The sequence below is a fragment of the Tenrec ecaudatus genome, chromosome 4, assembly GCF_050624435.1.
Source record: "Tenrec ecaudatus isolate mTenEca1 chromosome 4, mTenEca1.hap1, whole genome shotgun sequence".
NCBI lineage: Eukaryota > Metazoa > Chordata > Mammalia > Afrosoricida > Tenrecidae > Tenrec > Tenrec ecaudatus.
The window spans coordinates 105,482,596-105,509,981 of NC_134533.1; the positions used below are offsets into that span (position 1 = coordinate 105,482,596).

The following is a 27,386-nucleotide window of genomic DNA, read 5'->3' on the forward strand; positions in this document are numbered from 1 at the left end:
GTTACTCCTGTTTTTACCCGTTTTTTGGTGTCCATGTCTTCCACGTTTATCTGGTGTCTCAGTGTCTGGGCCTGTGCTCTGGAATAAGATTTTTGGTCTCTGTCAGGAGATTTGGACACACAGGCTAAGCTGGGGGACCAGAAAGCCTGACTGCCATTGTGAGCTTGCCTTCTTGCCCTGAAGCAGGCCCCTGCCGCTACAATTCTCGACTCCTCGTTACTCCCAGGGGTGAGCGTGCGAGTGAGAGAGCAGGAGTGAAAGTGGGAAGGGTGCTCTGCACAGCTTAGCTCTGCTTTCTTACCCCACAAGTGTAAGCCTCCTGAGTGGATTGGGACTTAGTGGTACTTTTGGTTCTCATAGATAACCCTAAGTCCCTCGCTCTTTTTGGGGGTGCTCAACCTCTTCCCTCTGATAGGGAATCCGTACATGAAATCCGTACAGCAAAATCCATAAACGATTAAAGACCATTCATGTTTGGGAATGAAAGCAGGGTTCTCTGGAAATCAATGGAAACTGCAGGGCGTAGAAATGAGTATGGACAAATTATTGCCAGGAAATTGAATTGGGAGGGAGACCTGGAAAGACAGCATCTGTTTTCCCCCCAATAGTTTTATTGACACATAATTCACATATACCATTCAGTAGTTCAGCTACATCAAGAAGAGATGTAAAATCACCACAAGGCTTTAGAACATTTTCTTCATTCTTGTATTCATTGTTATTAGCTTCTCATTTGTACACCCCTCCCCCCACCAGCTTACCCTGCCATACTCCCAGGGAATTACTGTGTCTAGAGATTTACCTATCATGAGTTTCATATACCAAAAAACGTTGAAAACAAAACAAAATAAACACAGATAAGAACCTCAATGCAAAAGAAAACAGAACATATTAAAACTCAAATTTCAATTTGGATAGAGATGGCAGTAACAGGAACAAACCAAAAACCACACTTTGCCTTTGCATTTGGGATGACTGACTCCTAGCGGCCGCTTATAGGACCAGGTAGAACTGCCCCTGTGGTTTTCTGAAACTAATTATTTACAGGAGTAGGAAAATCCATCTTTCTTCCAGCAGAAGTAAACTTATTTAAATCTAGAGCCAGTGTTTATAGTTGGCTAAGTGGCTCTGTTGGTTATTAAATCTCAGGGTATTTCATTATCTGTGTGACATAAAGCAATCTGTCTCTTCTGTGTCAGATATAAAGTAGTCCTCCTATTCAAACACTGCCATTAATTTTTGTTCACTTTGTAAAAGGACCGCAGTGTTTATTATCTCTTGGCACATACAATTAATTTTATTTTTAATAGAATCGACAGAGGGTGTCTATCTGGTTGTTATGACGGAAAGCTCTGGTAAACATGGTAGTAAAATAAAAAGAGTGCAGTAGGGCAGATCTGGAAACTGATTTCTTACCCAGACTTTTTCTTGCCCAGATTTCCCAGCTGTGAATTGGGTGCTCCAGTTTGATTGTCCAGAGGACGCCAACACATACATTCACAGGGCGGGGAGAACTGCCAGGTAGGTGTCCATCCCACTTTTTGGTGCTTCTTCAGTAACACCCCGTGCTCCCCCAACTGCAGCCACAGAAAGAGTGGATGGATTCAGGTAAGTGAGTGCTGCTTTGACATTTACTTTTGTGGGTTGGTAGAAACTTGACAGTTACTGGAAGTCATTGTGACTGACAGTCACTGATTAGAACTGAGAAAAATCCCTGAAACTCTTAAGAGCATTAGCTCTAGCTTTTTCTTTGAAGTTTTTTCCCTTCTTGAGCTCAGCAGAGCTGTTCAGAGTATCTTCTCAGGGAGTCCCAGTTGACTCCTCTGTGAAGCACTGGGCTGTAAGTGTCCCGGTTTCCAGATGAGGAAACCAGGTCTCAGAGTGGTGAAAGAATTTGCTTGACGACCTACGCAACAAGCCGTGGACCTGGATGGTTTAGATCACGTGGTCTTAACATCTGTGCTGAGTAGGTGCTAAGAGGCCAGGTGGCGTCACAGCATAGATTTTTGTTCTGTTTTCTTAGTGCAGGAATTACAGGTATTGCTGGAGACTCTTCCGAGATGTCTCTCTCTCTCTCTCTCTCTTTTTTTCTCCATGTGCCCTTTCCCTCCCTTAAAAGCAACCCTTGTTTGCCCAGAGTCATTAGCCGTTCAGTGGTAGAATTCTTACTTTCCACATGGGAAATCTGCATACAGTTCCTGGTTAATACTGACCAGGTTTCAGCAAAGCTTCCTTCCATACTAAAACAGAGTAGGAAGAAATGTCTGGTGATCTAATTTTGAAAATTATCCAGTGAAAACCTTATTGATCATAATGGTCTGATCTGCAACTGATCATGGAGATGGTGCCGGGCAGGGCACCATGCCATTGTTGCCATAAGTCAGGGGCGAACTGGATGACATTTAACAACTGTCGAGAAAATGACACAGCACAATCAGGCATTTGGGCCTCATTAGCACAGAACAGCCTGAATAAATAAAAGGACAAGCCTTTTCATGGTGATTGAGGTTGTGTGTAGAGAGTGTAGTGTGAATCTCTTGAGCGCGTCCCCGGTGCCAGGTGGGATAGCTTTGTTACAAAGGATCTGGCAGTGAACTTTTATTCGTATGCTGTGCAGAGACTTAACATAGCTGGCCCCAAACTGCTGTCTTTTTATTTAAAAAATCACTTTATAGGGGACTCGTACAACCCATCACAATCCATGCATACTGCTGTCCTTTTACACACCTGCTTTTGAGGTGGGATTCTGGGGACTTATAAGCGGTTCCTTATGAGATGCGCATTTTCTCTAAGTAGTGAGGGTAGCTTGCTATGCCTGGAGTGTGTCAACAATCCGGTTCATTCTGAATAGCAGTGTCCATACTGGGTGTCTGGAACTGTGGTGCACACTCGCTAAGGAGTTTCTGCCCGAAGCCCTTAAGGAACTGCGGGTGCTTCTGGACAAGAGAGATGCACAGTGTTGCTGCACTTTCCTAGCGGGGGTGGGGTGGGGGGACAGAGTTTATACATGGACGCTCCGGGCTCCGCCTGTGTCTTTCCCCCTTTATGGTAGAGAAAAGCATCGATTTCCTGCTTTATTTTAATTCTTTTAAGTAACTGGCCATCCTTTTTGCTAACTTAAGGGTATTTATTTAAAAAAACATTTTTAGTGCCTATATCAACAATGACTCTATAGAGCCTTCCCATCTCAAGTTGTTGCTCTGCAGATCCATGAGTAAGGTAAAACACAGACAACTCAGGGTGGTTTTGAGTTCTACGTGGTTTTTGTGAAAATGTTCATTAAGGATATTGAAACATTCAAGAAGACTTTAACAAGTTCATGGAAATGCCATTATCTTCCGGTTCCATTTTTACCAGAAGCTCCCTTGCATGTTGGAGTCATTCAAATTTATCCTGTGAGCCATCTCCAAATAATGGGCTACCAAAAATGTACTCATTAAAGTTATGTATTTATTTTCATAGATATGAAGGGAAAGAATTATTTAAAATAGCTTTTATGCACCAGAAGGCTCCTTTTTCTTAATTGTAAATAATTATATTGCCGTAGTGCTTTGAATGCACAGTGGACTGTGTCGTGTGTGAGGTCATTGTGTATTCAGGGGGGTAATCATTTTGATTTCTTCTGGGATCTGAGTGAAAGGAGGCATGGGTGGAACAGTGACTTTTACGTCCATTTTATGTGTAGGCGCAGGGCACATCAATAGTCTTTACTTACGGGGACAAACTGACTTGTCCTTTTATATGGAGATCTGAGACGTCGTTAATAATTGCTGCTAAAATGGATAGCTTATTTCCCCACTGATGATCTCTTCAGGAGCTGTGTGCACCCATTTGCATGTTTGCAATTTGGGGTCTTGTGGCACTCTGGATAGGTTGGGGTGACTTCAAGACGTTTGTGGACACAGTTTTCCACGAGCTTTTTGAAGCTGCCCCTCCTCCCCCTACAGTTTTTTTAAATAAATAGTTTTATTGGGGCTCATACAACTCTTATCACAATCAATACATACATCAGTTGTGTAAAGCACATCTGTACATTTGTTGCCCTCATCATTCTCAAAACACTTGCTCTCCATCCAAGCCCCTGGCATCAACGCCTCATTTTTCCCCCTCCCTCCCGCTCCCCCACCATGAACCCTTGATAATTATAAATTATTATTTTGTCATATCTTACACTGTCCGACGTCTCCCTTCACCCACTTCTCTGTTGTCCATCCCCCAGGGAGGAGGTCACATGTAGATCCTTGTAATCGGGTCTTCCTTTCCACTCCACCCTCCCGATGTCGCCACTCGCACTGGTGTAGATCAGCTTGTGGGCTGTAAGGTGTGCCAGTGATGTAGACTTGGCGATGACAAATCGGTTCCTTCCTAGGATGCATGTAGAAGTATTTTTATTTAAAAACAAACTTTAGTTGATACATATTTCACATGCCATACCATTCAGTGGTCACATGTTCAAACAAGTTGTGCAGTCTTCACAGTTAATTTTACATTCTCCCATGACGATTGCTGGACTTCTTACTATATCAGAAAAAGGCCCAAGAAGGGGAACTATTCCAGGGGATGCTTTCCTAGAGGAATTATTGGAAATTCTACATAGTTGACCATACACGGTGAGCATTGAATTGTGTCATAGTGACTGTGCAGATGAAAAGGAGTTAGACTATCACACTGTTGTGTCTGAAGCTAGCAAGCCCTAATCTAAAATGTTGTTTCAATGCAATTTCTAATGTTCATTAACTTTTAAAGCACAAGACTGCTCGACCCTTCATAATCAATTAATATATTTTTGACTTTTAAATGTATAGTCGGTGTGGAAAGGTTTAGCATATATAATGCTTATTTTTTATCAGCAACTTAGTAGTAATAATAAAGACAACCAAATTTCAGTTTAAGAGTTTGTCATTAATGGGCTTAGAGATAATTAGGAAGTTTTGTGGGCCTTGAGACTGGATAATTGAATTGAATAAAGGCTAAATTAAATTTTGAAACTAATTAAAATCTTGTGTATTATACTGTAATTAAAACCAACTTGCCAGGATAGTGTTTGCATTTGGAATTGAACAAAAATATAGGAATGCAGAAAAATGGATTCACTGTTTTGTGGTAAAACAGCTAACGTCTGGGAATCTTGGGTTTTTCCTTAGGTTTGGGTCAAATGAAAAGGGTGATTCAGGAATTGGTTGCCTTGAAGTAATTACTGCTTTTTTTCCCCACCCGTCTAAATGCTTTTGATTCGTAGTAACGGAAAGAAACCCCCCTCTTTTCTTGGACAAGGACAGCCTCCTGTAACGAGCTCCTCTCCGTTGGAGCCATGAGGAGGTTGGACTAAGAGTTCTGTTACTCCTGGTCGTTTGGTCTTTGTCCCTGTCCTCTCGTAACAGCTTTTCCAGTCGGTGCTCTACACTGGCCTCGGCTGGGGATTGTCGGGGTGAGTGGGCCTGGTTTGGGAGCCCACTTGTTAACTTGGTACCAGGTGTGTGTGAAGCTGGAGGAAGCTTTGTGAGAAGGGAACCCTCAAAAGGGGAGCTTTGTGGGGAAGGGTTTCTTTTTCCCCAGATCTCGCCAGAGGGCTTCTTCTGTTGCTCCCTAGTTCCCCTCAAATTGTATCCTGTTTTCCTGCCTGTTCATATCCTGAGCTTTAGCGTTTATGCTTTACCCTAATTAAACCTTGAAACTTGAAATCTAGTCTGTGAATTCTGTGTGACATTGCAGCAAATTACCAAACCCTGGAAAAGAGGGGACGTGAAGAAGGGCTTGTGTCTGACGTCGGAATAGGATTGACCCCCAACTCTTAGGGACCAGCTATTTGTGGATTCGTATGCCTGGAATGATTCATTTAGGGAGGAAAACCTCTGGCCTACTCTTGGCTCCGTGCGTTCATCAGGATGGGGATGGGAAACTTTGTTTAGCAGAATCAAATGATAGGAATATAGCTTCCTAAAGCTGTATTCTCCTAGTCACTCAAGCATTTGAAGGGGCTTGCAGGTTTGGGTGCTCACAATGAAGCTTCTAACATGAGTAAAAATGCCCATATGAGACTTGGGAATGGAAAGCAGGCAAACAGCTGCTACTCCTAATAATGTTTCATTAAAGTCGTGCAGGATAGGTGGAAGATGGGAACCATGTTGTATAACACCCTGCCCCTACGCCCCTGAGCAGTGCGAAGTAAAATGATTTTCAGCAACATTCCAACCGAGCTTGCTTGCTCTGCTGCATTTTGTGATTATACTTGAGATTCAGGTCACCGAATGTGACTCCACTAGGGGACAGCAGAGGCCAAGCCTTCACATTACACACGCACCGATGACAGCCCGCTAGAACCCAACAACAAATACTAAGATGGAAACGAGTTTGAAATTCTAATGTTAGGACCCGGGAAGTGTTCATGGTTTGTGGAAATTTTTTTGTCCTTTATGGAATAGATAATGAGGGAAGGTTTTATTTTTTTAAAAATTATATCTTTAATTGGTTTGTAAATTGAAATAATAAAAGTGAAAAGACACTTCTTTTGAGCACTAACGTACTGTGGTGGATACAAGATCAGAACAGTCTTTGCTAGGGAAAGTTCTCGGTACTTTAGCTTGGTTCTGTGAAGGTCTAATCTTCAGTTAGTTTTTCATAGGTTAGAGGGGAATGCTTCCATTCATGGCTTTCTGCCTTTGTATGCTGGTCACTAGGATCTAAACCTTTAATAAAGGGACAGGATCAGCTCTTTATTTTTGACCTTGAAGCAGGTAGAAGAGATGATTGGAAACCTTTTGACAAACGGCCCACCACACTCAGTATTACACTTTCCGCTTTCCTAGTGAACTAGCGAAAGTTAGTTGCAAGGTAAGGAGAGGTGAACAGGAAGAGGTCTATTAGAGCTCTCCCGGACGCCCTCCATCCCTTTGCCACTTCTGGATGTGCTGTGACCCAGAGCATCATAGACATCTCTTAATGTGTGCAGTGTGTCACTTACACAGGTGAGGTGTTCGTGTACATGGTCACATTGTACCTAGAGACATACCCGTTGAAACTATAGCTTTTAAGCAAATCTGGTACATCCTGAATAAAATGTTTCCTGTTTAAAGCTCTTAAGCCATGTGTCTCTCTCGCACTCCCCCATCTCCCATACCTATCATTAACATGTAGGACAGCTGATCTCCCAAACCCACACACAATCACCTACCCAAATCTGCCACTGGGTGAAATGTACAGGGGACAATAGATCGCCGCTTTAACCTTTTCCTGTCTCAGTCAATAAATATTTGTTCAGTGAATGAAAGAATGAACATGTTTAGCCCTTAAAGTAGCGCTATGAGAGAGGTTTTCTTATTAGGAAACTCTGGTCAGAGATTCTGAGGTGCAATGTGTTCACGATTAGTCACTTTGGTGTAGGTACTAGGGTTGCGATATAGATTTGGGTCTTTCTGACTCTTAACACAGGCTTGCCGGGGTGCCCAAAGCTAGCTCTCTTTTCTTACTAATGTATTCCCGTGGCTGTTGCTTCCATCAGCATTTCCATAATGCATGCAAGCCAGAGACTTGGGGGAAGGAAAGTAGAAGCTTTTATTTAGATTTGCTGCCATAGGCCGTCTTGAAGGTAAGCTAAAGATAGACACATGTTTCTTCTTTGTTGATTTGGAGGATGGAGACAAATGCCCATACAGCTAATCACACACTTGTCTTAAAAGTCAGGAATCTTAGGTTTGAATTGGGCTATGCCACCTAATGACCGAGACCCTTGGGACTTCTCTAAACCTCATTTGCTTTTCTTATAAGATGGAGTTAGTTCCACTTGTTTTTCTTTTTGCTATTTATTGAATCCCCCAACAGAATAGCGTTGTTAAGAGTTCTGAACTCCATAAATCCTTACACTTAATAGTTAGATGCTTTCTATATAGTTGGCCAGGCCCTGCTACCCCCTAGCCCCCATTTATTTTGTGGTGATTCTTACTTGTTAAACTTTTAAACATGCAGGAAGGAGACGAGTGAGTCAGGGTGCAGCGTAGCAACAATGAAACATACAATTTTCCTCTAGCTCTTTAATGCTTCCTGCCTCCCACTATCATGATCCCAAGTCTACCTTACAAATAGGGCTAGACCAGAGGATGTGCACTGGTACAGATAGGAACCAGAAACAGGGAATCCAGGGCAGATGATCCCTTCAGGATCAGTGGTGTGAGTGGTGATACTGGGAGGGTGGAGGGATGGTGGGTTGGAAAGGGGGAACTAATCACAAGTATCTACATATGACCTGGAGGATGGACAACAGAAAAGTGGGTGAAGGGAGACATCAGACAGGGCACGATATGACAAAATGATACTTTATAAATTATCAAGAGTTCATGAGGGAGGGGGAGCGGGGATGGAGGGGGAAAAATGAGGAGCTGATGCTAGGGGCTTAATGTAGAGAGCAAGTGTTTTGAGAATGATGAGGGCAATGATTGTACAAATGTGCTTTACACAATAGATGTATGTATGGATTGTGATAAGAGTTATACGAGCCACTAATAAAATGATTTAAAAAACAAAACAAAAAAACTTTTTAACTTAGTATCGTGTGTCCCTAGTCCTATTTCTGAGATCTTTGGTCCCAGATAGCCTTCTTTTTTATGGAAGTATCCGAATCTGGCCTTTTCATTCTTTTTAAAACATCATTTTATTGGAGCTCATACAACTCCTATCACAATCCATACACACATCCACTGTGTCAAGTATATTTGTACATTTGTTGCCATCATCATTCTCAAAACATTTGCTTTCTACTTGAGCCCTTGGTATCAGCTCCTCATTTTCTCCTGTCTCCCCCCCACTACCCCCTCTTTCATGAACCCTTGATAATTTATAAAGTATTATTACTTTGCCATATCTTACACTGTCCGACGTCTCCCTTCACCCACTTTTCTGTTGTCCATCCCTAGAGAGGAGGTCATATATAGATCCTTGTAATTGGTTCCCTGTTTCCAGCCTACCCTCCGTCCACTCCCAAGGAATCATCTGTCCTGGATTCCTTGTATTTCCAGTTCCTATCTGTACCAGTGTACATTTTCTGGTCTAGCCAGATATGTAAGGTAGAATTGGGATCATGGTGGGGGGGGGGAGGAAGCATTTAAGAACTAGTGGCAAGTTGTATGTTTCATCATTTCTACATTGCACCCTGACAAGCTCATCTCCTCCCTGCGACCCTTCTGTAAGGGGATGTCCAGCTGCCTACAGATGGGTCTTGGGTCGCTAGTCTGTACTCTCCTTCATTCACAATGATTTTATTTTTTGTTCTTTGATGCCTGATCCCTTTGACACCTTGTGAACACACAGGCTGGTGCGCTTCTTCCATGTGGGCTTTGTTGTTTCTCAGCAAGACGGCCGCTTGTTTACCTTCACGCCTTATGACCCAAGATGCTATATCTTGATAACTGGGCTCCATCAGCTTTCTTCACCACATTTGCTTAGGCCCCTGCTTTGTCTTCTGAGATTGTGTTGTGATGGTGAGCATCATGGAATGCCAGTTTAATAGAACAAAATATTCTTGTATTGAGGGAGTACCTGAGTGGAGGTCCAATGTCCATCTGCTATCTTAATTCTAAACTTAAAAATACATGCACATAGATCTATTTCTACATCTTCATATAAATACATTTACATATGTATGTGCTTTTATTTAGCCCTTTCTAAATGCTCTTTGCCTCCTAGTTCTTTCCTCTGTTTCCTTTTACTTCCCTCTTGTCCACTTTAATGCTCAGCCTTTATTTTCATGCTCAGTAATTTTCTCTCACTTACATTACCCTTGATAACGCCCTACCAGGCCTCCTACACTCTCCTCACCACTGATTTGGGTCACTTGTTCCCTTGTCCCTGGATTTGTTAACACCACTTCCTTTCCCCAAACCTTCCCCTCTCCCATATCCCCCCCGGAACTGTCAGTCCTGTTGTGTTCACCTCCAGATTGTTCATCTGGCTTATTTTATTTAGACAGACCTGTGGAGATAATAACATGCACGAAAACAAGACAGAGCAAAAGAAAACAAAACAACAACAAGCCAATGACAAAAAAAAAAAAACACAACAAAAAACCACCCCAAACAAACCAAAACAACAGCAACAACAAAAAAGGAAAGCCTATAGTTACTTCAAGGACTGTTTGTTGGCCTTTAGGAATGTTTTCCTGTCGAGTCTGATGGTGTGACAAGCCCTGCCCCAAAGTCTATTTTTGGTATTCTCTGAGGACTTTGCTGCTCTGTTCCCCTTGCTGTTCTGTTTCACGCCCATAGTGTTTTACCTCAATGAAATGGATCAGATTGGCGCAATTCCCACACTGTGTCTCCAGTGTAGTCCCCTGTAGGGCTATGGGTCATTGAGGGATGTTGTGTCTCATAGTGGGGCTGCCCATATGGTCTTCTCTGTGGATTGGCTGCTCTGAGTGGGCATATCGTCTTCGAGGCTTGGTAGTCCAGGATGTGCTCCACTCTCTCTTCCTTCCCCTTCATTTGCTCCCGTGTGCTCTGATCAGCAATGTCCCTCTCCCTGAACGGATCAGACATGTCCCTTTCACTGAACTGCAGCTTCAGTACTGCCCTCTGAAATAAATTCTTCTGGGGCGCGGGGCAGGTGTCCACGTAGTTGGGCTTGGGGCCGGGCCCTCAGGCCTTTTCATTCTTAATCTAGTGTAGAATCTTCTGTAAATGGGGGATGCCCATTTTTCCTGGAATAAGTTTTCCTTTGTACCTACTTTATACACAGGTGGAACAGAACAGTAGGATTCTTGATTCCTTACTGTTATTTTCCTGCATCTGAATAACCATCTTGGTTCTCTGCACAGTGACATGAAGTTTATGAGGATGGTTGCCACTGGTAACGTTGAGGTACAGGGAGAATGGGAGACCCAAACAGGGAAGGCCTACGTAATAGCAGCGTGTCACCAACCACTGTCTTCATTCTTCACCTTTTGTTTATACTCACTGGGAACAATCACATTTGTAGAACAATAGAACCTCAAGGGACCTAGATTATCTAATTCAAATTATATGCTATAAATATGGAAATCTATAGGGAGGATGTGATTGGTCTACTGTTATGTAGCTACTTAATAGTGAAACAAGGACTGGAATCCAAGTCCATTGCTTTATGTGCTTTTGCAATATGTAGTGGTTGGTTTGTGTTCATTCACTCAACAACTTTGGTGAGAATTGTTTGGTGAGTCCATCCATGCCCTTAATATTTGAGACAAAGAAATACACATGTTGGTCATGTTAGGGATAAGCCCTCCTTAGTTGTCTACATTGTGTGTAGGAACAGACCAGTTGAACTCTGGTTACTAAAATAAATTTAAAAATGTAAGATTCTTACTTTAAAAATGTTCCATGCAGTAGAAGTGATAGAAAATATATAGGCTTTGAAAACTTTTTAATTGTCATTTTTTAAAAACAATTTACTAGGGGCTCATACAACTCTTATCACAGTCCATACATATACATACATCAATTGTATAAAGCACATCTGTACAGTCTTTGCCCTAATCATTTTTTTCTCCTCTTTTCTTTTTTTTACATTTTATTAGGGACTCATACAACTCTTATCACAATCCATACATATACATACATCAATTGTATAAAGCACATCCATACATTCCCTGCCCCAATCATTCTCAAAGCATTTGCTCTCCACTTAAGCCCTTTGCGTTAGGTCCTCTTTTTTTTTCCCCTCCCTCCCCTCTCCCCCCTCCCTCATGTGCCCTTGGTAATTTATACATCGTTATTTTGCCATATCTTGCCCTATCCGGAGTCTCCCTTCCCCCCTTCTCTGCTGTCCCTCTCCCAGGGAAGAGGTCACATGTGGATCCTTGTAATCAGTTCCCCCTTTCCAACCCACTCACCCTCCACTCTCCCAGCATCTCCCCTCACACCCTTGGTCCTGAAGGTATCATCCACCCTGGATTCCCTGTGTCTCCAGCCCTCATATGTACCAGTGTACAGCCTCTGCCCTATCCAGCCCTGCAAGGTAGAATTCGGATCATGGTAGGTGTGGGGAGGAAGCATCCAGGATCTGGGGGAAAGCTGTGTTCTTCATCGGTACTACCTTGCACCCTAATTAACCCATCTCCTCTCCTAAACCCCTTTATGAGGGGATCTCCATTGGCCGACACTTGGGCCTTGGGTCTCCACTCTGCACTTCCCCCTTCATTTAATATGGTGTGTGTGTGTGTGTATATATATATATATATATATATATATATATATACATATACACATATATATACACACACACACATATATCTTTTTTTTTTGCATGATGCCTTATACCTGGTCCCTTGGCACCTCGTGATCGCACTGGCCGGTGTGCTTCTTCCATGTGGGCTTTTCTGCTTCTGAGCTAGATGGCCGCTTGTTCACCTTCAAGCCTTTAAGACCCCAGACACTATCTCTTTTGATAGCCGGGCACCATCAGCTTTCTTCACCACATTTGCTTATGCACCCATTTGTCTTCAGCGATTCTATTATGGAGGTGTGCAGTCAGTATGATTTTTTTGTTCTTTGATGCCTGGTAACTGATCCCTTCGGGACCACTCTATCACACAGGCTGGTGTGTTCTTCCATGTGGACTTTGTTGCTTCTGAGCTAGATGGCCGCTTGTTTATCTTCAAGCCTTTAAGACCCCAGTCACTATCTCTTTTGATAGCCGGGCACCATCAGCTTTCTTCACCACATTTACTTGTTCACCCCCTTTGGCTCCAGCCGTTGTGTCGGGAGAGTGAGCATCATAGAGTTCCAATTTAATAATAGAAAGTATTCATGCATTGAGGGAGTGTTTGAGTAGAGGCCCAAGGTCCTTCCGCCTCCTTAATACGTAACCTATAAATATAGACACATAGATCTATTTCCCCATCCTCCTATATATATTTGCATGTACATGTCTTTGTCTAGACCTCCATGAATGCCCTTTGACTCCTAGCTCTTTCCTCCACCTCCCTTGACTTTCCTCCTGCCCTACTACCATGCTCCGTCGCCACCTGGGCTAGAGTATACCTCTTCTCTATGCAACCTTACCCTTGATCATTCCCCATCAGGCCTGCCATTCCCCCCTCTCTACCATTTTGGGTCCCATGTTGTTCCCTTGTCCCTGTGTTTGTTAACACCACTTCCTTACCCTCCTTTACCCCCCCACCCCAAGTCCCCCCGGAACTGTCGGTCCCGTTGTTTTTCCTCCAGATAGTTCATCCAGCCTGTCCTATTCAGACAGACCTGTGGAGACACTATCATGCACGAAAACAAGGTAGAGGAAAACAAAGCAACAATATACAACCAGACAACAAAACAACAAAAACAAACCACTGACAAAGAACAGAACAAAACAGTTCACAAGAGAAAAGCTTGTAGTTAGTTCAGGGATCGTTTGCTGGCCCTTAGGAGCGTTTTCCAGTCCAGTCTGTTGGGACAGCACGCCCTGGCCCCAAAGTCCACTTTCAGCATTCCCTGGGGACCTTGCCACTTCATTCCCTTGCTGTTCCGCTGCACTCCCCCAGTGATTTGCCTCGGTGTGGTGGGATCAGGTCAGGTGTCATTGTCATTTTATTGGGGGCTTATACAACTCTTGTCACAATCCATCCATCCATCCATTGTGTCAAGCACATTTGTACATATGTTCCCATCATCGTTTTGAAAGCATTTTCTTTCTAGTTGAGCCATGGGTATCAGCTCCTCATTTTTCTCCTCCCTCTCCCTTTTTAATTTTTAATACAGTCTTATTTCTTGGAATAGTTTTAAGTTTACAGGAAAAAAATGCAGACAACACTGGATCACAATATGCTTCCTTCCTCCTTGTCATCTCTATTACATTTGATGGACCAGTACCGATACAGCTTTGGCCACATTCCTAGTATACATTAGGGCCTACATTTCATACTGCATACAGGGATGCTTCAAAAAAGTTCATGAAAGAAAGTAAATAAAAGATAATGGCATTTTTCCATGAACATTTTGGAGCCCCTGAGTACTGTCACATGCCCACCATTACAGGATCATACAAATAATTATCTTGTGTTTGGTGTTGGACCTAAAAATGCTGCATGCTTCACCTAGTCCCCTCTCCCCTGAACACCTGACCACCACTGCTCTTTTACACTAATGTCATTTTGTTAGGTCCAGAATGTCATAAATCTGGAAGCATGTAGTATGTAGCCTTCTCAGGCCAGGCTCTTCATTTATTAAGCACTTAAATTTCCTGTAGGTCTTTTGGTGCCTCAATAGCTCATTTTTTTCTACCACTGGATAATGTGCTATTGTATAGATTTGTCACAATTTAGTCATTCACTTATAGAAGGACTTCTTGGTTGCTTCCAATTTGGGGGGATTATGGATACAGCGGCTGGAGACGTTTATGCACAGAGTTTCACGTGGATAAACGTTTCACTTAATTGAGGTCATACCCAGGAATGAACTACCAGATCGCTTTCCAAAGCGCTGTCCCACTTTGGAATTCCTGTTGTTGTTTGTTACCCAGGCCTTTGGCAGCATTTGGCATCCGTGTTTTGGATGTTAGCCTTTCTCTTAGGAGAGTAATGTCTGGTTGTTGTATTGATTTCTGAGTCCCTAATGATATGATGCGGAGCACTTTTCCATGTGCGTGCTAGCCATCTGTATCCTCTTTGGTGAGGTGTCTGTGCAGGTGTGCTCCCTTTCGTGATTGGGCTGCTTTCTGGTTGTTGCCGTTCAGGTTTCTCTGTGTATCTTGGTTCCAAATCTCTGATCAGATAGATACATACGTGTCTTGGACATACATACTTACTCATTGTGTGGCTTATATGTTCATTCTTATAACAGAACCAGTGTTGGATCTAAAAAGTAATTGCTAGACCCCAAATCACTTACATGTTCTATGGTGTCTTCTAGATGTTGGATAGTCTTGCATTTCACACTTGGTTCCCACTCCATTTTGAGTTAAGTTCTGGAAGGGTGTGTGTGTCTAAACTTTATGTCCAGATTTTTTGTGCATGGTTGTTCTTTGCTTGTATGTTCTAGAATAATTAGTGGAAAAAGACTATTCTTTGTCCTATTTAATTGCCTTTACTTTTGTCAATGACTAATTGATTATTTGAGAGTCTATTTCTGTACTCTATACTCTATTTCCTTAATATATTTGCTTATTCCTAGGTCAACATCATGTTATCTTAATCAGTATAGCTTTATAGTAAACCATGAAATGAGATACCAATCTTTTTGTTTCAATAGTTTTGTTTTACTACAAGAGTTTGTTCAGAATACAAATTTTAGCAATAATAGCAAACTAATTGCCTAGTAAACCGATAGTAAAGTTTTTTGTCCAGGTGTATAAATTATCTTAATTAAGAAGTGCAGTTATTTTAAATTACTGATTTGTATTCTAGTTTGTAACCTGGCTGGGAGAGCTGAGGGTAACGAGGCATCTATGAGAGGCCCTGGTGTTGCAGTGGTTAGGTTACCCCTGCGACCTATGGTTCTAACCCAGTACCTGCTTTCAGGACGGAAGATGAGGCAGTTTGCTTCTGTAAAGATTTACAGACTGAAAGTCCCTTGGAGCAGTGGTACTCTCTTCCCTGTGGTTGCTGAGTTGACATGGAGTTGAGGACAGTAAGTAGGGTTCCATGGGCACTCTTGGATCATGCTGTTGATGGTTCATTCCAGCAAGGCTTACGGGACATGTGTAGGATTTAAATGCAGTGGAGTTTATGCGTTGGAAAATTTGAAACTGAGTAGTTGAGGATTAATGGTTCATGGGTAGAAGGTAAGTTATTGCTAAAATGGCAGGCTTTTTCCTCACTCTCAGACCACAGCTTCACTTGGAAGAATAACTATGTGAAACCAGACCCGTGGTCTGTATCTACTACATTTGCTGGTTAGTATTACTGAGATTCAGGATGTAGACATAAGCTTCCTGGTACCAATAAAACAATCTCCTGAGAGTCCTTGTTTTCAGAGGAAATCTTGGTATAGTTGAAAAGTAATGGATAAAAAATTAACTTTAGTGGATTGAACTGTAGCTTCTGTACAGTAGCAAACAGCTTATTTTAGGCCAATTACTCAGCCTCACAGGACTTTATTATGAAAGTTTTGCTTTTTTACTATTGGTTGCATGCTTTGAGACAAGCATATTGATGTAAAATAAAGTTCTTCATTAATTCTAAAGAGCTTCATAAATGTAAAGTATTAATACTGATGGTAGAAATGAAAATTTCTTGTTTCAGATGCAAGACTTTGTATATGATGCCTAGAATGTCTTTAAAAATAATCCATCTAAATAAATGAAATTTGAAAATACAGATTTTATGAAGAACATTTATTTCTTCTTTACATATATTTAGCCTCAGGCCTTGGATATTGTTTTTGAAATCTAACAGCTAGCTCATGGGTAAATAGACTTTATTCTTGTAAGCATTAAAAAATGTGAAATGTGCTTATTCCTCCCTTTTAAAAGTGCTTTTATTCTCGGAATAAAAGCCTACAGGAAATTTTTGGGCGTTGGTGTGTGGGAGATAATTTGTGCTTTACATTGTTTCTGTTAAAAGACGTGTGTAATGAAAGACAGAATGGTCAGTGATGTTCTTGTCAACCGATGCTTGTAAGGTTTGATTTCCGACATTCTTGTCCTTAGTTTTCTTTCAAATTTAGTTTTTGCATCTAGCCACATTTGTATTTTCAGTTAGCCATAGTCCTAAAAGGTTTGTGATGGACGGATTCATTCCTCCAGGTTCTCTTAGGGTCTGTGGAAGAGGAGATAAAATACGTGATGTAGGTGTTGAGGTTTAATATTTTGGCTTATGAGTTTGATGGAAGATCAAAATTCCTTCATGGGCTACCTTTTTTCTTCTCTTTTACCCTTTTGCCACAATTCATGCCCACTGTAGATTTTTAATTTATTCTTTTCATTTTGCCAAAATAAGAATGTAAAATGCCGAAAGGGTTGGTCCTCTTTCAACTCATTGCTTTCTCTGCTCTCTGCTTGCTTGCTTTTCTCTGGGCCACACAAAGCAAGTCTTTTTACTGCAGAAGGGAAACTCCCTTTATCTCGAGTCTGGCACCCCGAGGGTATTTTAGGAAGTGCACCGGTGAAGTGGTCTCTGCTGGTTTGCAGATGGCAATCTGAATGTCTTAGTTCTCTTTCTCCAGCTTCTGCTCAGTGGGAGGTCCTTGGGCCTTGGATTTGTGTGTCTCTCAGATATGAGTTTCTTGTTTTGAAGTATCACCTCCTTTATATTTTACTGGTACTGATACTAATTAGGGGCCATGTTTAAAACCTGACGAGGAAGATATCTGGTACTAGTTTCCAGTCATGAGGCAGGTGTATGGTCAAAGGAGCTAAATAATGCATTCAGCTTTGTTGTTATCACCTCCAGTGCCATAGAGATGATTTTCAGGAAATTATTTCCTGGGCCCTCAGATCTGCTGCCTTTCCTTTTCTACCTGGAATATTCAGCCTCCCTCCTAGCTCTCTCCCCTAATGTTAGGTGGTTTCTTAGGTATTCTTCCCCTAGGGAAGTTTTCTTCCCCTAGGGAGTTTCCATGATCCCTAGAGTACATTAACTAGACTTCTCTCATATGTTCTCATAGCGTCCTGTGTGCTTAACATGACACATTATTGCTGTTGCTGCTTTTACTGCCTGTCCCTACATAAGTGGTGAATTTGTAAGAGCAAGGGCCATGTGCGCCATATCACTCTATTTCCATTCTTGCTTTACAGCTATGAAGGTTAGTAAAAACTATCGCTATAAAATGATAGGAACTTTCATGAAACATAGATCTCAAGACGTGAGCTGTTGTTTCTCTGCGTGCCTCCATCTAAGTCTGCACGCTTCTCATCTCTCATAACTCTTCCCCAGGAACTTAGGGCACTTCTGACTCCCAAAGGGCTCACATTACCTTCCGTTTCAATGCTCTCTGAGTTTTGGCAACAAAAAGAAGTCTGAAGACATCAGATCAGGACTTTAGAGTGGATCAGGTGAAGTTTCCAATGAAATTTGCATAGAATTTCCCTTGGTACCCTCAAAGAATGAGCAGGTACATGCTGGGATGGAAACGTTTTTTTGGAAAAAAATTCATAGACACAGGTTTCCTGGCCTTTTTCTTACCAATACTGTTTTCAGTTATCTTAACACTTTTTTCTTAAGCCCTTGTGATCATCCTGTGTCCTTGGAGAAAATCTATCTGGATTATTTGTTGGGATTTCCCAAAAGCAGCCAGCATAGCTTTCTTTCTTTCTTTTAAAAAAAATCATTTTATTTGGGGTTCATACAACTCTAATCACAATCCAAACATCCATCGATTGTGTCAAGCATATTTGTGCATTCCTTGCCCTCATCATGCTCAGAACATGTGCTCTCCACATAACTTTCTGATGGCTGCTTCTCGGGACCTTTTTGGGATCTTTCTGCCTTGAATTGAACTGGCCCAGCAGATCCTCTAGAAAACATTTTCACAATCACGGTTCAGTTCTAATATGACTTATTTATACGTGCTTTTCTCTAATACTGCATGACTTTTTTTTACTCATGCATTTATTGACCATTGAATTTTGTTTTTTAATTGTGGAAAAATAGGTCTAACAAGGCATTTCAACCTTTTTTTGTGTGCCAGTCGCCACACTGCTGTGGAGGCTCTTCTGACTCAAGGTGGCCTTCTGGAGCGGAGTTGAATGACTCCATGTAGCTTTCCAGCTCTCATCTTTTGAGCAGCAGCCTGCCACCTCTTTCTCTTGCGCAGTGACGAGTGGGTTTAAACCGTGGCCTTTTTGTGAGCAGCTGACATGGAACCACCATGCCACCAGGGCTCCTTGTGTGACATCAGCTTTGTTGGCTGTGTTGTGCAGCCATCACTTGTTTGCTTCCAGGTTTGTGCTTGTCACTTGGCACGCACTTATAGCGCTGTGACTATTAACGTGAATCTCCAATTCTCTTCCTTTTGTGTGAATTTGCCTGATCGAATTAGATTTAGCTCACTCCACAGGAATACTCATCTTCACGTTCTTTGTATTCTGTATAGTATATGCCGGGCACAACTTTATTAAGTAATTTGTTATTTGTAAGGATATTCATATTTTATAGTATGAACCTTGGAGAATGTTTTGACAAGAACACTTTGTTTCTCAAAAATTTCCTGCATATATACTTTTCTGTATCTTAATGTTTATAAATAATAGCAGGTGTCGGACAAATCTGTACATAAGTAGCATGAGGACCTTAAGTAACTACAACATGGTTTGGGAAGACTGCTGTAAGCATGAAAGTAAGATTCTGATGGAGCAGTGGTTTTGGGGGAAAGGATTTCAAAATTTTATATTTATCATTACAGAAAAGTAGATAACTGCTTAATGATGGCCATGAATCATTTCGAATTGAGTATTTGTTTCTTGATTTTCCCACACCATTTTATTGGGAGCGAATACAGATATTATCATAGCCTTCCGTAGGTCAATTACATCAGGCAGTATTGCACAGTTGTTACTACATTCAGTTTCAAACAGTCTCTTCCTTTTTGAACGTCTCGATGTCAAGTGGAGCAGTGTTAAGTGCTTGACTGCTAACCAAAGTTCAGTGGGTTCAAGCTCCTTAGGAGGACCTGGTGATGTGCCTGGTAAAGATGATTACCCCGAAAACCACTCTGTCTCGCAGAGTAGCTATGAGTTGTAATTGACTGAGTAGCACACGAGTGAGGAGTTTGTTGGGTAGTTCAAGACTTAAAGGCTTGCACGGGGCCATTCAGGGGCAGGAGTGATATTTGCCTGCAGCAAGAGATGGTCAGGAATAGGAAGAGGAAATGGAATATGTGGTTAATTGTCTCTGTGAACAGCTTCGGTTTTTGCCACATGACAAGGACTGGATGGTGTTTGTCTACTGTTACTGAACATTTTATTACGAATTCTATAGAGGGACCCTGATCAAAAGGGGGACAATGCAGAACAGAATGTCTGTGAGTGTATGTATATTAACATCAACAAAATAAATTAAAAGCAAACCAAAAAACAGGTTGGGGGTGGGCACATGGTTGGAGGCCAGCTGAAATTTTCCTGAGCAGAAATTCGTTTCATATAACTGATGCCTCCGAATAACTTTTATTCCCAGATTACAAGTAAAATCCCTAAGAAGATGAATTGATTTCTTTGCTGTATTGATGCCATGCTTATTAAATGACTAGCTTTTTAAAAAAATGACTAGTTTTTTACAACCCTCTAGTGGCCTGGATTTGACACTGCTCCCGTGTTATAATTAGAGGACTTTGTCACAATTGCTTTTTAATTGATTTGTTCCTTAGGAACTAGCTCTTGGTAGCAGAGCCTAAAAGTCATTAGGATTTATGACTGTTAGTTTCTGCTCAAGTGATTCCAACTCAAGGGGATTTCAACTTGGCGTAGGTTACTCAGAGCCATGCCCGTTTGTGTCATAGGAGATTTAAAGAGAATGGTCCTCCCAACAGCCCTATTGTTGCCGTGGTTGACAGTTTGAACCCACCAGCGGCTCCAGGGGGAGGTAAATGGCAGTCCACCTGCATTGGGAAGATTTACAGTGTTGGAAGCTTGGGGGAGTAGTGCTACTCAGTGCTGTTGGAGTACTAGGAGTCGGATTTGACTCCGTGGCAGTTTGGGCTGGCATTCCTAATGTTAACTGCTTCTTAGAGTGTGTATTTAAAATGCAGATTCCATTGGTTGCTGAGATTTTGTTTCTTTCAGGTACAAAGAAGATGGTGAAGCTTTATTAATTTTGCTTCCTTCAGAAGAGAAGGGGATGGTGCAGCAGCTTCTCCAGAAGAAAGTGCCCGTGAACGAAATCAAGTAAGGACTCTTTGTATTGACTGCTGGGAAATTATTACTGAATTACTGCACGGGATTATTACTGAATGCTCTCTTCCCCTTCATCCACCTTGTTTGTGACCGTTTTTTTAAAAAAATCATTTTATTGGGGACTCTTACAGCTCTTTTTTTAAGTCATTTTATTGGGGGCTCATACAACTCTTATCACAGTCCATACTTATACATACATCAATTGAGTAAAGCACATCCCCGTACATTCTTTACCCTCATCATCCTCAAAACATTTGCTCTCCACGTAAGCCCCTGACTCTTACAGCTCATTTAACAAGCCATCTATACATCTATTGTGTCAAGCACATTTGTACATATGTTGCCATCATCATTTTGAAAACATTTTCTTTCTGCTTGACCCTTAGTATCAGCTCCTCCCCGACTCCTACTCTTGTGAACCCTTTGATAAATTGTAAATTGTTATTTTCATATTTTACACTGTCCGCTGTCTCCTTTCACCCATGGTTCTATTGTTTGTTCATTGTGATTGGTTCCCTCCTTCTCTGGCCACCTTCCCTCTACCCTCATGGTATTGCTACTCCTATTATCATGACCATTTTAAAAAACAACTTTATCAAAGGCTGCTAGTGGTGAAAAAGAGATGGGAAGGGAAGGTTACTTGCTGGAAACATTGGTGACTGTTAGGATTAACCCTCTTGGGTAAGAATACTTCAAAGATTGTCCATTTCTGAGGTTTATGGCCTCCTGTTATTAAGATGTACAGGTTGCCAGCACAGTCAGAATCTCACTTGTGTTGAGCTCCTCAGAATAGGTTTGCGTGATTTGAGTTAGTGTGTTCTGGGTGTGCGGGTTGTGTTGAGATGGAAAGAGGAGTGGGTGAGGTTATCGACAAAATCAGATTGGCCATGGGTTGATAATTATTAAAAAGCAGAGTAATTTCCTCCTACTTTTGCATGTTACTGAGATTTTTCTGTAATGAAACTCTTAAAAACCACTCTGCACCACCAGGAACAAGGCATGTCAGTTTAAATCAGGGAAAGACAAGGAGTTGCTTTTGTGAAAGTTAGCCCCATGAAAGATTTCATCATTTCATGTAGCCTCCCTGGGCCACACTTTAAGCTTTACAACCTTGGTTGTAGGACACCACATTTCTAGGTAGAGAAAATACCCTTTATATCCCCAGGTTAAATTTCCAGAAGCATTGGCCCCTTGTTTATTACTTGAAAGCGATTTTGTGAAATTTGAGAATGACAGTATTTATAAAATGATAAAACTTTTCATTTATGGCATTTCATTGACCACCCAACTATCTCAGGCACCTAGTTCTCATCTTTATTGATTTAGAAAGTGACTAATTGCAGTTTAGTTTAGATTTAGAAAATGACTATTACTAATTGTAGTGTGTACATCAATGAGATGTTCTTTAAAGAAAATGTGTGATCATCTGTCTTTTTTGCTAGTTTTCTTCATAAGGTGCCAGAGAGAAATTTATGTCTAATGTAATTTCAGCCAAATCTAGCTCATAAATGGAGAAATGTCATATCTTTGCATTATAATATTGAGGAAAATAGAAAAGTGCGCTGTGTGCTATTTTTAATTTCTAATATTGAGATGTATTAGTGTAACTTTTATCATCTTTTTGTTACAAAGAATCAATCCAGAAAAACTTATAGATATCCAGAAAAAACTGGAATCGTTTCTAGCCCAAGACCAGGATTTAAAAGAAAGAGCACAAAGGGTAAGTCCTTCTTGAATTGGATACTCTTGTTGTAATGGAACGTAATAATAAAGTTCAATGTCATCTTTTTCTGCTGTTTCTAGGGTTTATGGTCATGCTTCTGATACTCACATTGTGTAATGCTCAGATTGATAAGTTTAACTGATTTAAATTTTCTAAAATTTTTGGAGGCTTCAGAAAGTTTGTGGAAAATGGAATAGAAAGATAATGGAATCTTTCATTAAACAGTTTGGAAGCCCCCCTCCACACCTCATGTATTCCTCAGAGTAAACTGGAAAAATGTTTATTCTTATCTGTAATCTTGTGAGACAGCAAATCCTGTTAAAATTGATTTTTAGATGTATATCAGTCTGGCTTCCAGTACACTCAATGACATCATCAACTTTTCATTAAAGTTTGGTGAAACACCTGACTATACTTTTCTTGACAGTAAGAAGAGTACTTTTTCTATATCACATTAAATTTCCAGAAAGTATAGAGCTCTTTCCAAAGTATACCCAGGAATGGTATTGCTGTCTATAAATATGGCATACTATCTTCCCTTTCTTTTTGGGGCTTAGCAATTTTCTTGATTAACAAATAAATGAAAAAATGTTTTAAAAAGTTAAATTTACCTTTTAGTTCTCAGACTGTTCCACAATAGATTCTTTGGAAAAGACTTTATTTAAAGTTATTTTGCACTGGACTCAATTATCCAGTCTTTGAATCAACAGATACCCGAGTATCTTTTGAAGCCTCTCATTCTTACTCATACACTGTGAGATCTTCACATCTCCAGTAACACATCAGGCGTGAACTAGGGAGCAGGAATGCAGAGGTTGGATTCTCTTTCAGCAGATAAAGGACATAGGGGAAGAAATGAGGAGGAGGTATGGAAAGAGCGTCCAAGGTAGATGGAGCAGTCTGCAGGGAACCAGTCAACATTCAGGCTCTGAATATTACAATTCTGAAACTGGTTCTTTGTGTCAAAGAAGCCTTAAAATCCGACAGAGATGAATCTAAAATCTCAGTGTTTTCCCTGTGCCAAGCTCTTTGTCATGATGATATGGCATGACTGGCTTATAGGTAATGTGGCCTCTTCTTTACAGAGGGTAAATGGGATGTTATAACCATTGCAGTACTTTTCCAAGTTCACAGAGTTTTACTAGATTGGAGATTCAGTTTCTAGGTCTGAACTTTAGAGAATTATTACGCTACATTATGAGAAATGAATTCCAAAGTGTAACACACCACCAATGTTGTATGTGAAGTTGATTTCATGTATGCTCTCAGCACTTGATCAAAGTGACCCCGGAGCGCAGTTTTCTCTTTTATATGTACATATGTAGAGATGGAATTTTGTGCGTGTGTTTGTGTTTATCAGCATCAACATCTCTTATCTAGAAAATGTACTTCAAGGTAGGAGTTATGTTTTATTTTAGAAATTTAGTGATGGTATGAAGATTTAAAGAAAATACACAGATAAGGTTTTATCGTGCCCTCGGAGGTCCTTCAATCATGAATCGGGAAATAGGAAATATTGGAAAGATGTTGTTCCACTGGTTTGTGCATACAGCAAATGAGCCTCCCAGAACAAAGATCGCAGAATAGCATGCTGAAATGCATGCTGTGCTTTATTGGGTGTCATGCATGGTTTAGCAGCATGGCGAACTGTGTTGCAAGTCACAGCAAGCTATCTTATTGCCTAGAGTGATTTTCCAACTTTTGATTATAATCTGGATAGAAAAGCAACCCGGGTGGTTTCTTGTGGACAATTGGGGGAAATTAACTTTGAACCCTGGCACTTTCATTGTTGCTCATGGTCACAGAGAGCATTTGAAAGATTCGTTGGGTGTAGGAGATTAACATAAAGACAGAGAGAATCTGAGAGTTATTAAGTATGAAAATACAAATTACATAGATTTTTTACAAAATTGAATTTAAAAATAGTGATGTCGAGACATCTCTTCGTTATTACTTGTCAAGTTTACAGACAGACAGTGGGCCAAGGTGACACTTACTTTGTGCAGCTGTCATACACAGAGGGTTTTGTTTTTGTAAAAAATTTAGACATGAATAGAAGAAATAAATTGGAAGTTGATAATGAATTTCCGGAAACTGTAATAAAAAGGAAAAGGTTTCTAAATGATCTTTGTCCTATCACAATTTTATTAAATCCTATTTAATGCAGTAAAGTTTTGTTGGGAAACTTAAGCTCTATTATAGTAATAATTATTACCAATATTAAATAATATTTATCAGCACTTGTTGTATGATAAGTTTTCTACATGTATTTTTAGAATTTAATTTCCAGAATGCTCTATGTAGAAGTGATATTATTGCTGACTATAGATGAGAAAACTGAACTTGGAGAAAGAAAAAATAAACTTGTTTAGAGAGTCAGATGGAGGTGAGAGAAATCCCAAATTGTTATGTTACACTGTTTTTGCTGTTATTCTTTATTGTAGCTGAGTGAGACTGATGTCTGCAAGAGCTAGAAAGAGATGATGCTCTTGAGTGGGCTTGAAACAAAACCCATATTTTAGTCGTTCCCAATAATATACATCTAAAAACTAGGCTACCTCCCCCCTTTATAATGATTTTATATGGAGTTAGGCAAAGATATTTTGTGATTTTTATTATTGAATCTATAAGGAACCTGATGGCATAATGGTTTACATATTAGTCTGCTAATCACAAGGTCGGTAGTTCGAACCCACCAGCTGCTCTGCAGGAGCAAAATGAGGCTTGCTGCTCCTAGAAAGATTAATAACTTCGGAAATCTAAAGCATACAGTTCTACTTTGTCTCGTAGGTCCTTCTGAATCAGAATCAACCTGATTTTGATTTTGTTATTCAGTCTTTTTAGTTAACTTAAAAAATGTTGGTTTACATTTTTTTGTTACTGCATTTCATACATTTCAAACGTTTATTTTATAGTGCTTCGTCTCCTACATACGTTCAGTATATCTGATGAAGGATAAAGAAGTATTTGATGTGAGCAAGTTGCCTCTACCTGAATATGCCCTGTAAGTATTTATTTATAGTATAGCTGTAGATGAAAATCCTCGAGACACCGGATAGGGCAAGATATGACAAAATAATAATCTATAAATTATCAAGGGCTCATGAGGGAGGGGGGAGCAGAGAGGGAGGGGAAAATGAGCTGATGCCAGGGGCTTAGGTGGAGAGCAAATACTTTGAAAATGATTAGGGCAAAGAAAGTACGGATGTGCTTTATACAATTGATGTATGCAGATGTATGGATTGTGATTAGAGTTGTATGAGCCCCTAATAAAATGTTTAAATTAAAAAAAAAAAAAGAAGATCCTCAGTCCGGGGATTTGCTTCAAACTTGGCCTTCCATAAGTCCTATTTTAAAATTCTATCCCCCAAGCAGTTGCCTTAAAAGAACCTAGTAAAGATCTACAGAGAAAAATCTGTCCACTTTGTAGAGAACCAGCTGACTGTTTGTTTTCTCCCCCTCCCAGAAGTTTAGAAGTATACATTTCTTAAAATTTTATAGGCACTGTCCTATAGATTGTTCTTAAGGGAGATAGAGAGCAATTGATAAAACATCCTTTGAAGTCTTTAAATGATTTGATAATTCTGGTTTCTACTTGTTTCTCTGAAGCACTGGATTACTCTAGAGATCTTAGGGATTCCCTTCACTTCACGGCTCTTCTTGTACCTCAGATTGGAGTCCTATTCTGCTTACTCTGCCCTGATGTTTTCTAGAAGGCACTCGGTCACTATGGCAAGATGTTTCTGCTTAGCAGTGTGGGCTACTTTATTACTTTATTATCTTTCAGGACTTTTTTTCAGTTTCAAAACGTTTTCTGCTTGGGAGGATTTTCCTATGAGATCCTGCCTGTAAGGAAAACATTGGCAAAATCCCAAAGAAGCATCCTTGAGGTTAATCATACTTTGAATGCCACTGTGGAATTTTTCAGGCAAAGTTCTGCTTTCCAGGAATTTGAGTGCCTTTACCTTTAAACTAAGAAAAGCATTGTCTTGAGGCCAGTGGTCGTTTTCCATTTAGGTTAGTTTATATGTCCGGTATAACAGGTAATTTGTCACTTGTGTGATGTTTTAGGAGCCTTCAAGTAGCAGTGCAAGCCCCCCTCCCTTTTCACTTGGGTAATAGGTGGAAAAACAGATGTCACGGGCAACACTGAACCCCCCACCCCCATGCACAATTATTTATATATCAGTATATGTATCTGTCTATATAGGGTATATGTATGTGTCAGTCTATGTGTGTGTTTGCCCCAGGCAGAAATGGTACATTTCTGAATACGATATCCCATGGTTTAGGTCATTGGGTGATGCTCTGTGTTTCCTGGGAAGTCCTTCTGGTTTGCCGACAAAGTCTGCTGGGGTAATAGAAAGCAAGGGAGGCGCGGCAAGGCCATATTTCGGGGACCTTTTGGTACAGCTGTGCGTCAGTCAGTGGAAATGGGTCGTTTTGGTTTTGTTGCAGCAGACTTAAGTAACTTTCACTATTTACATTTGAAGGCTTGTTGTTGAAGATGCTTAGAGAAAGCACAGGATTAACTCCTAACCCTAACTTATTGACACAACTTAATTTAACATTTTAAACTCATTTCTGTGGATATTTAGATGTGTGATTTCCTTGAGATGTATAATTTTCTTGATGTATAATTTCCTTTAGGAGTCTTAGATACCTACTGCAGTGTTGTGTAGGTAGGCTATAATACAGGCTTAAAAGTGTATTTTATTAAAACACGTATTAAATGACAAAGCTGTACAGGGGACTTGTGCTAGATGTTAGAACGATAGAGGTATAGTGTGCACTTTTCTCTTGAAGGAGCTTAAAGTGGTACTTCAGAAAACCTATTGCGTTTGCAGTAAGTTGCCGAGTAAGACAGACACATTTCCTT

General features: G+C 40.7%; 1 protein-coding gene across 1 annotated transcript in view; it reads left to right on the plus strand.

Annotated features, from left to right (window-relative positions):
* DDX10 (DEAD-box helicase 10) overlaps window positions 1-27,386 on the plus strand; it is a 248,652-nt gene that overhangs the window by 30,584 nt on the left and 190,682 nt on the right. The window contains exons 9-12 of the mRNA XM_075546562.1: window positions 1,437-1,521; window positions 20,674-20,775; window positions 22,417-22,504; window positions 25,423-25,511. Of these exons, the coding sequence (XP_075402677.1) occupies window positions 1,437-1,521; window positions 20,674-20,775; window positions 22,417-22,504; window positions 25,423-25,511 (364 nt within the window). The remainder of the gene's footprint in view (window positions 1-1,436; window positions 1,522-20,673; window positions 20,776-22,416; window positions 22,505-25,422; window positions 25,512-27,386) is intronic.